The following is a 13,433-nucleotide window of genomic DNA, read 5'->3' on the forward strand; positions in this document are numbered from 1 at the left end:
TATTTTCATATTTTTGCACTTGTTCCTAATTTTATTGAAAAGAAAACGTTTTTAAATTTTGTAAAAACCAGATCATTTTGGGAAACCAGGTCAATATAAAGTTATGATATCTCATAAACCACTCATAATTTTTGGCAGAAATTTTGTATTCAATGTTTGTTTTAAAACTGGAAACATGGGGGTTGATTTAAAAAGCATTACTTAGCATCGATCTTTACTAACCTAGATTCAGTTATCTGGATTTCAATGCTGATAGCTATTACAAAATTACTGATAATCTTCTCAATTATATTGGCCAGAAGGCCTTTATAATTAACAAACATGCTCTGTTCTTTTTATTTTTTATTGTTTATTTTTTATTGTTATTCTATTCATGCTCTGAATTGCAACCCCTGGTAAACAAGGCTGCTGCCTGGAAAAACAAGTTGTATTACCAGGGAAGTAATGGGTTATACTCTGTTCTTTTCTGCACTACTTTAATTACAATTTTGATTAGAAAACACAAGGTGATTGATTTTACAAGCATGAATGTGTTTACAAGTATGAATGTGTTTACAAGCATGAATGTGTTTACAAATAGAACAAAGTTCTGTCAATTTTTTATTCAAAAAATGTTATACTCTAAGTTTTTACTCATTTTTATTTTTCAACTGGTAAAATTTGTTTTAACAGCATATTCTTCTTCATCATTAACATTATTACTATTATTACTATTATATTGAGTTAAATTTTTATAATTTTTTTTGAAATTATAAGTAATATTGAGTGTATTTTTTTATTTAGTATTTCACTTTACCTTTTTTCTTTCTATCAAAAACAAACAGCATTTAAACTCAAATTGTAATTAAAATAGTTTGACTTCCTAAAAATAAAAAGTTAAATAAATAAATAAAAAGTTTTATGTTTATGTGAAACCTTGACTTAAATTAGATATGCAGTTTATCAATGGAATTTACTACTAGATCCACAGATAAGTATGAATTCATTTGTATATTCCAAAGAAGAATTGCTACTGCGTGAGCATAAAAAAACAGTCTTTAATAGCATAACTTCATATGAGTTTAATCATGAAAAAAGTTCTTTGATCTTTGGTAATGGTAATGATATTTATTCTGTGAATATTGAACCAATAGCCTCTGGTAAAGTAAAGGTACTTTATTTGTTTATGTGTGTGTGTGTGTGTGTGTGTGTGTGTGTGTGTGTGTGTGTGTGTGTGTGTGTGTGTGTGTGTGTGTGTCTATAAATATATATATATATATATATATATATATTTATATATATATATATATATATATATATGTGTGTATATATATATATATATATATATATATATATATGTATATATATATATATATATATATATATATATATATATATATATATATATATATATATATATATATATATATACACACACACACACACATATAGATATATATATATAAATTAGTAAAAAATCACTTATCAAAACTGTTTGTTTTACATGTGTTTCATCAATTAAGACTCATCAGAAATGAATTTTCAAATTATTAAAACTTCAATTTATACCAAAAATTAAATTACAGAAAGTCATAAATGTCTTAACTACTGTAAAATTTTACACACTTGTAGAATATGCTGACTATTGTAAAAAGAATTCTTTAGAATTGTTTACTTCTGCTTTTTTTTAAAAAATATTTTTAAAGGGGGGATTTAGTATAACTATTTTTTGAGCTCTCTCATTTTTATAGTTTTTTAAGAGAAACTTATTTTCATGTCTACATTTAGAAATCAATTCCGATTTTTTGTTTAATTATCATTCTTGGCATGTGTAGTTATTTAAATTTTTCTTGTAGGCATAATATGCATTTTTTGGAAATATCATTATAAGCTGTTTTAAGGGGGGCCAATTCAGTATAAAATCATCAATATTTTTATCTTTTAATTCCCATATGTATTTTGACAGCATGGTGTCTTTTAAGTACTTTTTGTTTTTAAAGGATTGTTTATCATTGGCAAAACATTTTTTTCCATTCACACTCTATTAAGCCAATATATTGTTTATTAGGTAGATTCTTAGAGGAAACAACACATTTATATATCACTTTTTTGATAAACATTTTTTACTCATTGGGCAATTGTTTTTTGTTTATAATTACAATTTTCTGTTGTTTTTTCATTTAGAATTTTTTGTTTGTTTAGCAAAGCATTATTGTAACCTTTTCCAATTCTTTCCATATTTTTTGAGTAACTGTAACTTTAATTGTATTTTGATTAAAAATTTTATGTAATCTATGAAAGGGCTAAAAGTGTTTATTGACCAATTTTAAAAAACCTTTTCCTATGTTAGTGGAAACATTTTTGCTATATGAGGGGGAGGGTTGAGCCAAATTACATTTCTAGTTCTATTTCGCTCTTTTGTATTCTTTTTTTCAAATTTTAGTTCAAAATTTTGAAATCCACTTTTTTTATTAGCATCTTCAAAAATTCGAAGAGTTAAATACATTTTCATTAGGGGAGTTTTGGGTTAGCCTGTTATTAAGAAATTAAGATTTGTTTTAGAATTTGGGGTGGATGATTTGAGCTATTATTGATGTGTAATAATTCATCATTTGGTTTTTTGAAAGGCTTATATAAATTTTCAGAAAGTTTAAATGTGACATCAAGAAAATTCCCAATTTTTAAATTTATGCTTATTTTGATTTGAAAGCCAATATTTAAAGAAAAATTTATAATATCTTTTCTAATTATATCGAGCTGTTGACCAGTTTTTTTACGCATTACTATTAAACCATCACTACGATAAATACCCAAATCATTAATATTGATTATTCTAATTACTTAGATTAATAAATCTAAAATATATATTTAACAAATTCGCAAACTTCTGCTGCATCATAACTAGGCTCCTAATTTTAATTAACTAATTCTACTAATTTATTAATATTTTAATTTATTATTGCTCTGTTCTTTTAATAACATTGGGCTCTCTATTTTTTAGAATACATTTAAAATTATTGGCATATATATATATACATATATATACATACATAGACTTTGTTTTGACATAAGATTTTTGCTGTCTATATTTTTTTATAAAGGTTATTTATTGCTACAAAATAGATTTCTATTTTACTTATTTTTTCTTCCTTGTCTAAAAATGTGGCTGATATTGATATTTCAAAATAGTCATATATATTTATAATACATGAATATTTTTTTATTATTATTATTAAAAATTATAGTAATAATAATTATTATTGTGCAATTATAGTATGCTGCACCTTATGTCATCCCATCAAATCTTTTTGGAAGTAAAATGGATACAAAAGTGTGCCCGTGTAATCCAAATATTATATCATTTATTCATGATGGGGACATTTGGGTTACAAATACACTAGGAGGTTCAGAGATGAGGTTAACATTTGTTAGGGATTCATCACGAGAGAAAGTTTTATCTGCAGGAGTCCCTGCATATGTAACACAAGAGGTTTTTGATCGATTTACTGGATATTGGTGGGAACCATTTTATCATCAAGATCCAGGTATTATTATAATTGTCTTGATTACTTTTACTTGATTACTTTTTACTTAATAATTTCAAATATTACACATTATAACAAAAGTCTTGCCCATTTAGATTTTTCAATGTTTATTTATTTATTTTTTGCAATTTCAAAAATCATATTTGTTTTTGACATAACATCAATAAATGTCACTGTGTTGTACTATTCTAATATTGAAAGGATAATTACCTAAGTAATAAAATTACTCTTGCAATGTTGCAAAGAACAGATTGATTCAACATAGTGACTTCAAGAAAATTCACAATTAAATCAAGAAAATACAAATAAAAAAGTATTAATAAAAAACTGTTGATGTCAAAGCAAATGTGCAATAAATATATAGCACTTTTTCATATATTTAAAAGTATTTTTACTATAGTACGTATGATATTAGTAAAACCAAAAACAAAATCTTTTACTATGTTTTTAAACTTACAGTTACAATAAAATTCTTTACTATAAACTCTTTTCTCAAGATTAAAAGTGCTTTGATAAATGCAATTTTCTTACGTGTATACTTTACAAGAAAGCAAATACCTTGAAATCATCACAAACAACCTGCTTGAATTTAGAATAATAAAATATTCTTTAGAGTAAATAGTTAATATTTTCTGAGACGTTCTTTGAAAAAAATATTTTTCTTTCTTTTGTACCTAATGTACAAAAGACAAAGATGGATATTTATTTCCATTGTTGAACAAGACTGCTTTGAGACTCTGTTTTGAGTTATCTATGAACCGTTACCATTGTACAGAAACATGCTTGAGTCTAAGAGAAGTAAACAAGCCAGTCACATATTTACAATAACATAAATCCTTACACAAGTCATAGTAAGTTTAATGTTCTTTATGTTGTTTCTGATACATACTTGTCTTGCAGTCTTCACCAATTAGATTCTATTCAATTAGCCTTGCTCAAAGAAATTTAGCTCCTTATTTATCAAGACCTAAATCTCTGATTAAATTATCTAGCTCATTTTAATTTAGAAAGTGAATCTAAAGAGTTGTTATTCAGGCTTTCACAGGAAGGCATGCGATTGCACGTCATTATATGACCAGACAATTAATACTTTGCTTTGACGGTTTGACCGCAGCTATTTCAAAAAAATTTTCAAAAATGTGCTGAATGAAAAGATTCTCAATTAATCTTAGAGAAATAAATGAGGACAAAACTTTATCTTTAATAATGTTTTTATATTAGCGAAACATGTTATGTATGTTTTTTTATAATAAATGTTAATAATAAATAAAAAATTATTTTTTAATAACATTTCTATAAACTTTCTTAGACAACAAAAGTCTTTTTAATGAACTTTTTATAAGAATCATTAAAGTTAATACACTTATAAAGATAAAAAAGTTTAGCTGAGTAAAAAATGAGAAATGTTTTTGAAAGCTATTACAATTAAATAAGTTTGATCTTTAATGCTTTTATGTTATTAAAACACTTTTTAACCAAGTATCAAAACAATGCTAATAATTTTTTATATAAATAAATGTTAATCTTTTAAAACAAATTTCAAAAGATAACACACAAAAAATAAAAACAATGTATAAATGTTTAAAAAAAGCATGAAATGGTTTTTAATGAATAACTATTTACTAGCGTGTATTTACATGAAAACTTATATTTTTAAATTATTAAAAAAGCAGCATAATTTAAATTAAGTGCTAATATTTTTTAAACAACCATTAAAAGTAAATTGTACTTTTATTTTAAAGATTTCCCATAATATATAAACGTTAGTAAAGATAAGATTCAAAGCTGTTTTTTCCAAACATAATTAAAAACATAATTTAAATAAAACTTAACCTTTTAGTTTGCTGAGTTTCATTTTAATTGAGTTAGATTTTTGTTTTTTGTGTTCTAGTTTTAGATTTTTGTGTTCCAGTTTTAGTTTTTGTGTTCTAGTTTTAGATTTTTGTGTTCCAGTTTTAGTTTTTGTGTTCTAGTTTTAGATTTTTTTATTTTCTCTTTTGATAAGATATCTTTTCTTTTTTAAAAAAAAGTTTTTTTTTAGTCTAGGATAAGTTTTTTCAGCACATTTTTAAATTTTGAATATATATAATAAGGTTGTAGCCAAATTGTCATAAAAAAAAATTTGCATGGTCATACAATGGCGTGCAATTGCACATCTTCCTGTGAACGCCTGTTATTGATACAAAAGCTTTTTCCATTTCTTTGCTACTGTTACTTGCTGACTTTTGAGTTAAATATTGCATCTTCTTTTGTCAAATAATGAAAGAAACAAAAACAAATAGCAATTTCAGCATAACATAAAAAACAGTTGCATTTAAAACTTCATTAAAAATTAAATGCATAGTAATTATCTCATGTTTAATTAAATCAAATGTAGGAAATTTCGGAGAGTATGGTAAAGTATATTTACATATTGTAGTGGTTGTGTTACTGGGAGGCTGTCATTATGTGGAAAAAGTGGTATAGATAATGCTATATCTGGATATTGAGGATCTTGTATCACTTTAGCTTTCTGTACTTCATAATATCAATCTCACTTTGTCTCACTTTCTGTACTTTGTAATATCAGTTATACAAAAGTAACAAGTATTGTGAAGGTTTCTTGGCTCCCTCCATACAATGCACACATGCATGTGAACAGCAAATGGCATTGCCCTTTTTCTACCTCGTCACCATCCTGTAGTTTAGCAGGTTCCATATATTGCATTAGAGGCTTATGGTTTGTCCTAATCACCTATGGGCATTCCAATATATTTTGTGTTTGCTATCCACTATCCAATATAGTGCTTTTCACAATCTTATGTAATACTTTTTGCCAATATAATATCCACATACATAACATAGATATGTTTTTTCTGGAAATTTCCTGGAATTCTAGAAATTCACTTAAAATTTCTAGTATCCAAAATTTTCTGGATGTTTTTTGCTATTAATTTGTTGAAAAAGTTGTATTAAACTTTAAATACAGCAACATTTCCAATTAAGCAACTATGTTTTCTATAACTGAAATTTTTACAAGATCAATTTTTGCAATACATTTTTTTTCTTTTTAATTCATTCAAATTAACTTTTTGAATAATATAAATTCCCTTTTGTAAGAAGTTAATTGATGTAAGTTGCATTTTAAATGTTTAAAATTTTTTTTTGTCAATTATTACTATCAAGAAGTTAAAATTGTGTATTTTTAGTAAGTTCTTGTTTTGTGGAAACTATAAAATGCAAGTTAAAAGTTTATCTGACATTACTGAGACAAAAAAAAATAAAACAAGTTTCACTGAAATTGGCTTGAAGAGAAAGATTATAATGAAGAGTATTATTATAAGAAAGTTAGATAAAGCTGGAGTAATAAGTTTATTCCCTAACTGAAGACTTAAATATATAGTTACATCATAATTATATATTGTTTGATTTGATGTTTTAGGTAGGATTTACAATACATATTGTAAAGACTTTTATTATGGAAGTGAAGGAAAAAAATCTTTACTCAGCCACTCAAAATCTAAAATGCATTGTAAAAACTGCGCAAGGATTAAGTCAAATGAAGCTATACCGTTGTATTATTGTTTTTTACTAATTAAAAAAAAAACATATACATGTAAATTGTAATACGGCACTCGGGATAACATGCATGCATATGTACTTGCACAAATAGAGTAAAGCCTACTATCAAACTTATTGTAAGTTTTCGAGATCAGACATCAAATACAGAAGCTATGACATTCGTATTTATTTGTGAACAATATCTCCCAATATCTTTAACATTCATTTATTAAACAAAGGCACAATTCTATTACGTAATCTAATTTCCAATTTATCAGATTCTACCAATTATATAAGGGGAAAAATAAGTGGGTTTATAACAAGATTAAGAAGAGAGGTTCTTCACTAAGTTGGTGGTGATATTTACACAATGTTGTAAAACACTCCCAAGTAAAGAGTTTCTCATCATTCGGTTTTAGATAGCACTCTATATTACTATGCTTGAGATGACGCTTGCTTTTACCTTATTTATTCTTCTTGGTTATCAAAACAGAATATCTCTCTGTATAAAGATAAAAGTGACAATATTTTAATGAGGCTATCAAATGAGCGTAAAAAAATAATAGAAAAAATAAAAATTAAAATGCATCAGAAAAAGCCAGCAAAACAAGGTGCAGGAAGAAAAGCCAGAATTATTAATAAAAATTTTTTCCACGCAATGAAACATTACTTTGTACTAATTTGTACATTGAAATTCTTCCTTTTCTTAAATCATTTATTTTAACTTTTGAACAAAAAAAACCGTTAGTCCATCAAATTTATGACGAGCAAATTGAAAAACAATTGTAAAAACAATTTTAACTAATTTTAATTTTAACTTAAAAAAAAAGCCAACGATGATAAAAATTATAACAAGAACAAAGTTGAAATTTTTAAACATGAAAGGTAAAAAAAATCACCATTTAAATTAAATATACCTAGGAAGTAATTCTGAAGTTATTTGTCAAGAATAATTGTTCGAAGTCCTGACTTCAAATCATCATTTTTAAAGACCTTGCAGAAAGCTTACCTTGATTAAGTTTACTTAATAAGTTTCCTTTTAACTTTCCCTTTATTAAAATGCCTTTCTGCAATCCACCCAGTGTCTCAAGGTCACGAAATTATTGAGAGAATGCTAAACTCCCAACTTTCTTTCCCACTGCAAATATAAATAAAGAATTATTTAGTTAAGAAGTTATTCAGATAGATATAGCGTTTCCACCTGCATTTGCTGATGGGAAGCCCGTACATCTTGACTATTTTTTGGCAGAACAAACCACAGCGCTAGGGTACTTTAAGAGACAAGATATATTGCATGACCCAATTACTAAAAATATTTGGGGTCATTTGCAAACTGCAAGCAAACGCTATATTAAAAAATAGAATTTCAATGTAAAAAAAGAAAAATTAAAGAACGTTTTTTTAATATAAATACAATTCAGGAAAAAAAAAAAAAATAATGAAAGAATCAATTATTGATTATGCAAAAAGGTGTAGAAAAAAAAAGTTGATGAATTTTTTGCAACATAAAATTATAAGAATGAAAAGTTTTGACATTTTATATTTAAAAAGTAAATAAATTATCACGTTTTGCAAGTTGTTTACAGTAAAACTGAGATAGTTAATTTGATTTTAGAAAATTTTAGAAGAACAATTATTTAGTAATTTTTAGTTACTTTATTTATTCCTTAACTAACTTTCCAGAATTTATCCACATACCTTTGTCGATTTGTCAATCACAAATATTTCCGGGATTTTCCAGAATTTAAAAAACAATCTCCTGGGGTTTAAATGAAAAAAAATTTCTAGGATATTCATAAAGTTAAAAACTCATGTATAAATGCATAAAAAAACATATCAGGAGAATTTTGACATCCTCAAGTAGCTATTATAAAAAGAACTGAATACCTGGTTGACACAACTGCATATATAAAGCAAATTAGATACATGTTTAGACTAGCTTAAAATTTTTTTAAAACAAAGTCTTGAGCGCAAACTTATTTAATAACAGGCATGCAAAATGTTTGCATTTGATTTATGAAAGATTTTACAACACAGTAAAACCTTGTATTTAAAGTACTAATTAATGAAGTTTTTTTCTGTATACAACATACATATTGTTATTTGTCTTGTAACCCACTACTTTACTTTCCTTATCCAAGTCTAGGCTGCAAGAGAAACACACTAACAATTTTCCATGATACGTTTTCTGAGGCACTAAAACATTATAACTTTAAAACAATTAATAATATAGAAATAAATTTAACATGTTTAGAATTAGCAGACAAGATTAATGATAAACTGTAAAAAATTTATAGTGGACAAAAATTTTGTCAGAATTTATAACATTATTTTTTAGAATTAGTAATGATAAGCTTGATATTTTAGAATTATAAAGACTCAAAACTTAGGTTTTAAATACAAAGTAAGCTATAATAAGTTATTAAGCGAGTTTTAGTTCATATAAGTTAAATACTAAGTAAAGTTCAAATAATATTCTTCTGCATTTTCATCTTTAATAAGATATTTTAAATTTATTTTTTCAGGTGGATATCAGATATACAGGATACTATATGAGGTGGTAAGTTACTGTTAAGTTAGTTAAATGTTGTAAATCTACACTTTCAAATCTACACATATTTTTTCTTTTAATTATTTATTCAAAACTTTCCTTGAGCAATGTTATATAACTATGCTAGTTTACAAAATCACAAATTTGTCAAGGAAATTCAAACTTAGTATTAAAATTTGTAGTGACTTTGTGGAAACTGTTAAAAAGAAAGTAGGTGGAAAACAAAACAAATAAGTTACCCAATCAAAGAAAAAAGTGTTTAGAAGCACCCTAATATATATATATATATATATATATATATATATATATATATATATATATATATATATATATATATATATATATATATATACATATATATATATATATATATATATATATATATATATATATATACATATATATATATACATATATATATATATATATATATATATATATATATATATATATATATATATATATATATATATATATATATATATATATATATATATATATATATATATAGATGGATAGATAGATAGATAGATAGATATCTATCTATATATATGTAGATAGATAGATATCTATCTATTTATTTCTCTCTCTCTCTCTCTCTCTCTCTCTCTCTCTCTCTTATATATATATATATATATATATATGTATATATATATATATATCTATATATATATATATATATATGTATATATATATATATATATGTCTATATATATATATATATATATATATATATGTATATATGTATATATATATATATATATATATATATATATATATATATATATATATATATATATATATATATGTATATGTATATATATATATATATATATATATATGTATATATATATATATATATATATATAAAGATAACTTGTTATCTAAACAATCTATATTTTATAGAGTGTTTAGATTACAAGGTTTTACCCTATTTTTTTGTTACCTTAATATATACAGTGTTTTCAGAAAAAGAAAAAAAAAAAAAAAAGAATAATGAAAGAAAAGATTGCTGCCATGCCAAATCCTTAGTTGATGTAGCGACACTCCCTTGCGGTAGCAGGCTATAAGGTAGTTGATGTATGTACTAAAGCCACCGGCAGCAGGCTATTTCAGTGTGCAACATTGAAATGTAGCTTATTTGTTGAACTTGCTTAAATGTTGTTGAAAGAGGTAATAAAGACATTTTTTAAAAGTGTTTTTATTTTTATTTTATTTCCCCTAGCCAGACCTAATAGTTTTCTTATATATTTAAACTTGGCTATCTCTAAAATGTTGGGTCTTTTACTTTTATAATTAACAGTAATAATAACTAAGGAGTAAGGCAAGTTAGTACTATTGATGCAAGATTTACTCGGTGTTTTAAAGAATATACTTATAGATGTTAAATTGTATTTTGTAAAGTGTTGTAAATGTTTTATAGGTAGATGAATGCGGAGATGAAGAGTTTCAACTGGGATCACAACCAGAAGTGTTGTTTACAAACTTTGTCGAGAACTACAGATACCCAAAGGCTGGATCAAGTAGTTCTAAACCAACCTTAAAAATGCTTGAATTTTGTTTAGACTGTTCTTTAAATCAGGTAACTAATTTTAAAAAGTTTAGAATATAGTGTTATTATTATTTTTGTTTTATTTATCATTCATCGCATATTATTATGATTTCATCCACCTTTTTTTGTTGCTGTTTTTTTTGTATTTTTTTTTTGTATTTTTTTTTTCAAATTTGATCATGTTTAGTTAATACGTGTTTTCTTTAATTCTTTAAAGATGAATTCAAAACAACGATAAGCTGAGCTAATATTTTTGAATAATCGCTTTTATAGGACAAATATAAACATTTTAGGATTGCCTTCATGTATTTTTATTCATACAAATCAAAGTATATTAGCATTTATACCAACAAAAAATATAACAATTTTGAGATCCAACCTTAACTTTTTTAAATTGAGTATTTGCCAATATTTCTATCAGGTCTAATTTGTTAATGTTATTTTTCATTATTGTCCACAATCCACATTTGTTTTTCAATCAATCAAAATAATTAAGAAAAGTTGTTTATTTTTTAATCAAACAATAAAAATAATAATAAAAAGTCATTCTTCTGTTTTATGTTTTGAAAAGATTTTACTTAGCAACATACATAAAAAAGATGCAAGGTAATTTTTTAAATTAATAACTTTATAAGTATATACCCAGAAAGATATTTAAAATATCTAAACTTAAGATAAATAATCATGACTTAGTATAAGCAATCATAACTTAAGATAAACAATCATAGTTTAGGATAAACAATCATAATTTAGAATAAACAATTATAACTTAGGATAAACAATCAGTATCTTTAAAGCAATCTATTGTGTTCATTTAAAACAAAAGTAGTTTTTTTAGTTGGATTTAAAACAAATAAAATTTAGAATTTTGACAAAAAGTTTTTGCAAAAGTTTCGATTTTGTGCGGTTTTAAGTTTCTGTTGTATAAATAACTTTTATATGTCATCATTTTTTTGGTCAAAAATATGAAATTAAGATTAGATTTCCTTTTAAATAAACTGTATACAACAAATTTGGTTTATAAACCATTCTGTGTCAATGTTTATTCAGCTTTGAACTTTGTTTTACTCTTTTCTTTTCAAGTACAAATCTTTTTCAACTAAAATTTGATGTTATTCTTTTATTTTTTTTTTAATTTTTTTTGTTTTTGCTTGCTTCACAACTTTGAAACTTTATTTAATTTTTAAATTTCAGTTCATAACTGGTTCAATCATATATTATGAGTTATGCATAGATTTTTATGAAAAATTTTCATGGGTAGAATATATAGTAAGATGTGGGTGGATGCCTTATGGTGGATAGTAAGTATTTTTATTGCTATATTACTACTTTGTTACTATGTGATGTTGCTACCATGTGACAATGTTACCCTGTGACAACAAAACCATGTGATAATCTTTTTAATATATTTATTACTTTTATAAATTTTATGCAATATAATACTTCTGTAGTTTAGTTGTATGAACCTGGATTAAGTAAAATAAAGCAAAATTTCAATTTTTTTGGCATAAAACAATAATACATTTTGCATATGTTGTCTGTGTTACCTGTTTTTATGTATTAAGCAAGTTTTTAATTTCTATACAATGTACTTTGTGTACCAATGTATTAGTGTCTCTTGTGTAATACAAATCGTTTTTTATTGCTTAGAACAAATTATTTAATAGTAACCTAAAATTTAAAGCTTTCCTTTTGTTCTGACTGGCTTTTGAAGTTGCTTTTATTTTTAATATAACCCATAAACCAATAGTTTGCATAATCATATAAATAAATACTCATACTTCTCCAAATTTGTCTTTGTTGTAGTTTTAAGCATGAATGCAAGAAACCATAGAATGACATTTCAATTCCTTTTTGTATTACTGATGGATTGCATTAATGGCAAACACTGATTGTATCAGCAATGATTATCTTTAATTCAAATATTTACTTAACTTACATTCTCTTACACATCGAAAGTTTTCAACTTCTAGTAAAACTGTTTGTATTTCTTGATCTAGTTAATATGGGTATTTTTATTTATTACTGATTTCATTTTATTGTATCATACTAATGTAACTTTTGAAATTTGTTTTGATGATTTTTCGCAATTCTTTTTGCTTTTAGTGAATGAATGAATAGAATGCAAAAAATAAACCTGATTTTTGAGCCAGTATTGATAAAGTTTTATTTTAAAAAGTTATTATCCAACTTTTGGTTGTTCAAGAAAGTTTTGGAAAAATTTAAAGTTGCAGGAAAGTTCAAAAAAGATTTCAGAAAATTATAG

The 13,433-nt window shown here is 24.6% G+C and overlaps 1 protein-coding gene across 7 annotated transcripts in view; it reads left to right on the forward strand.

Annotated features, from left to right (window-relative positions):
- Window positions 1-13,433, forward strand: part of LOC101237474 (dipeptidyl peptidase 8) — an 87,837-nt gene that overhangs the window by 15,759 nt on the left and 58,645 nt on the right. For 5 of the 7 annotated variants that reach the window (XR_010640863.1, XR_010640864.1, XM_065805813.1 and 2 more), the window contains 5 exons: window positions 931-1,150; window positions 3,254-3,524; window positions 9,590-9,624; window positions 11,039-11,197; window positions 12,362-12,468. Coding sequence is in view for 5 of the 7 variants with exons in the window: in XM_065805813.1 (XP_065661885.1) it covers window positions 931-1,150; window positions 3,254-3,524; window positions 9,590-9,624; window positions 11,039-11,197; window positions 12,362-12,468 (792 nt within the window). In the remaining 2 variants the exon portion in view is untranslated. The remainder of the gene's footprint in view (window positions 1-930; window positions 1,151-3,253; window positions 3,525-9,589; window positions 9,625-11,038; window positions 11,198-12,361; window positions 12,469-13,433) is intronic. The other 2 variants (XM_065805815.1, XM_065805818.1) reach the window with 2 other exon arrangements.

This window comes from Hydra vulgaris, chromosome 09 (genome assembly GCF_038396675.1).
Source record: "Hydra vulgaris chromosome 09, alternate assembly HydraT2T_AEP".
Lineage (NCBI taxonomy): Eukaryota > Metazoa > Cnidaria > Hydrozoa > Anthoathecata > Hydridae > Hydra > Hydra vulgaris.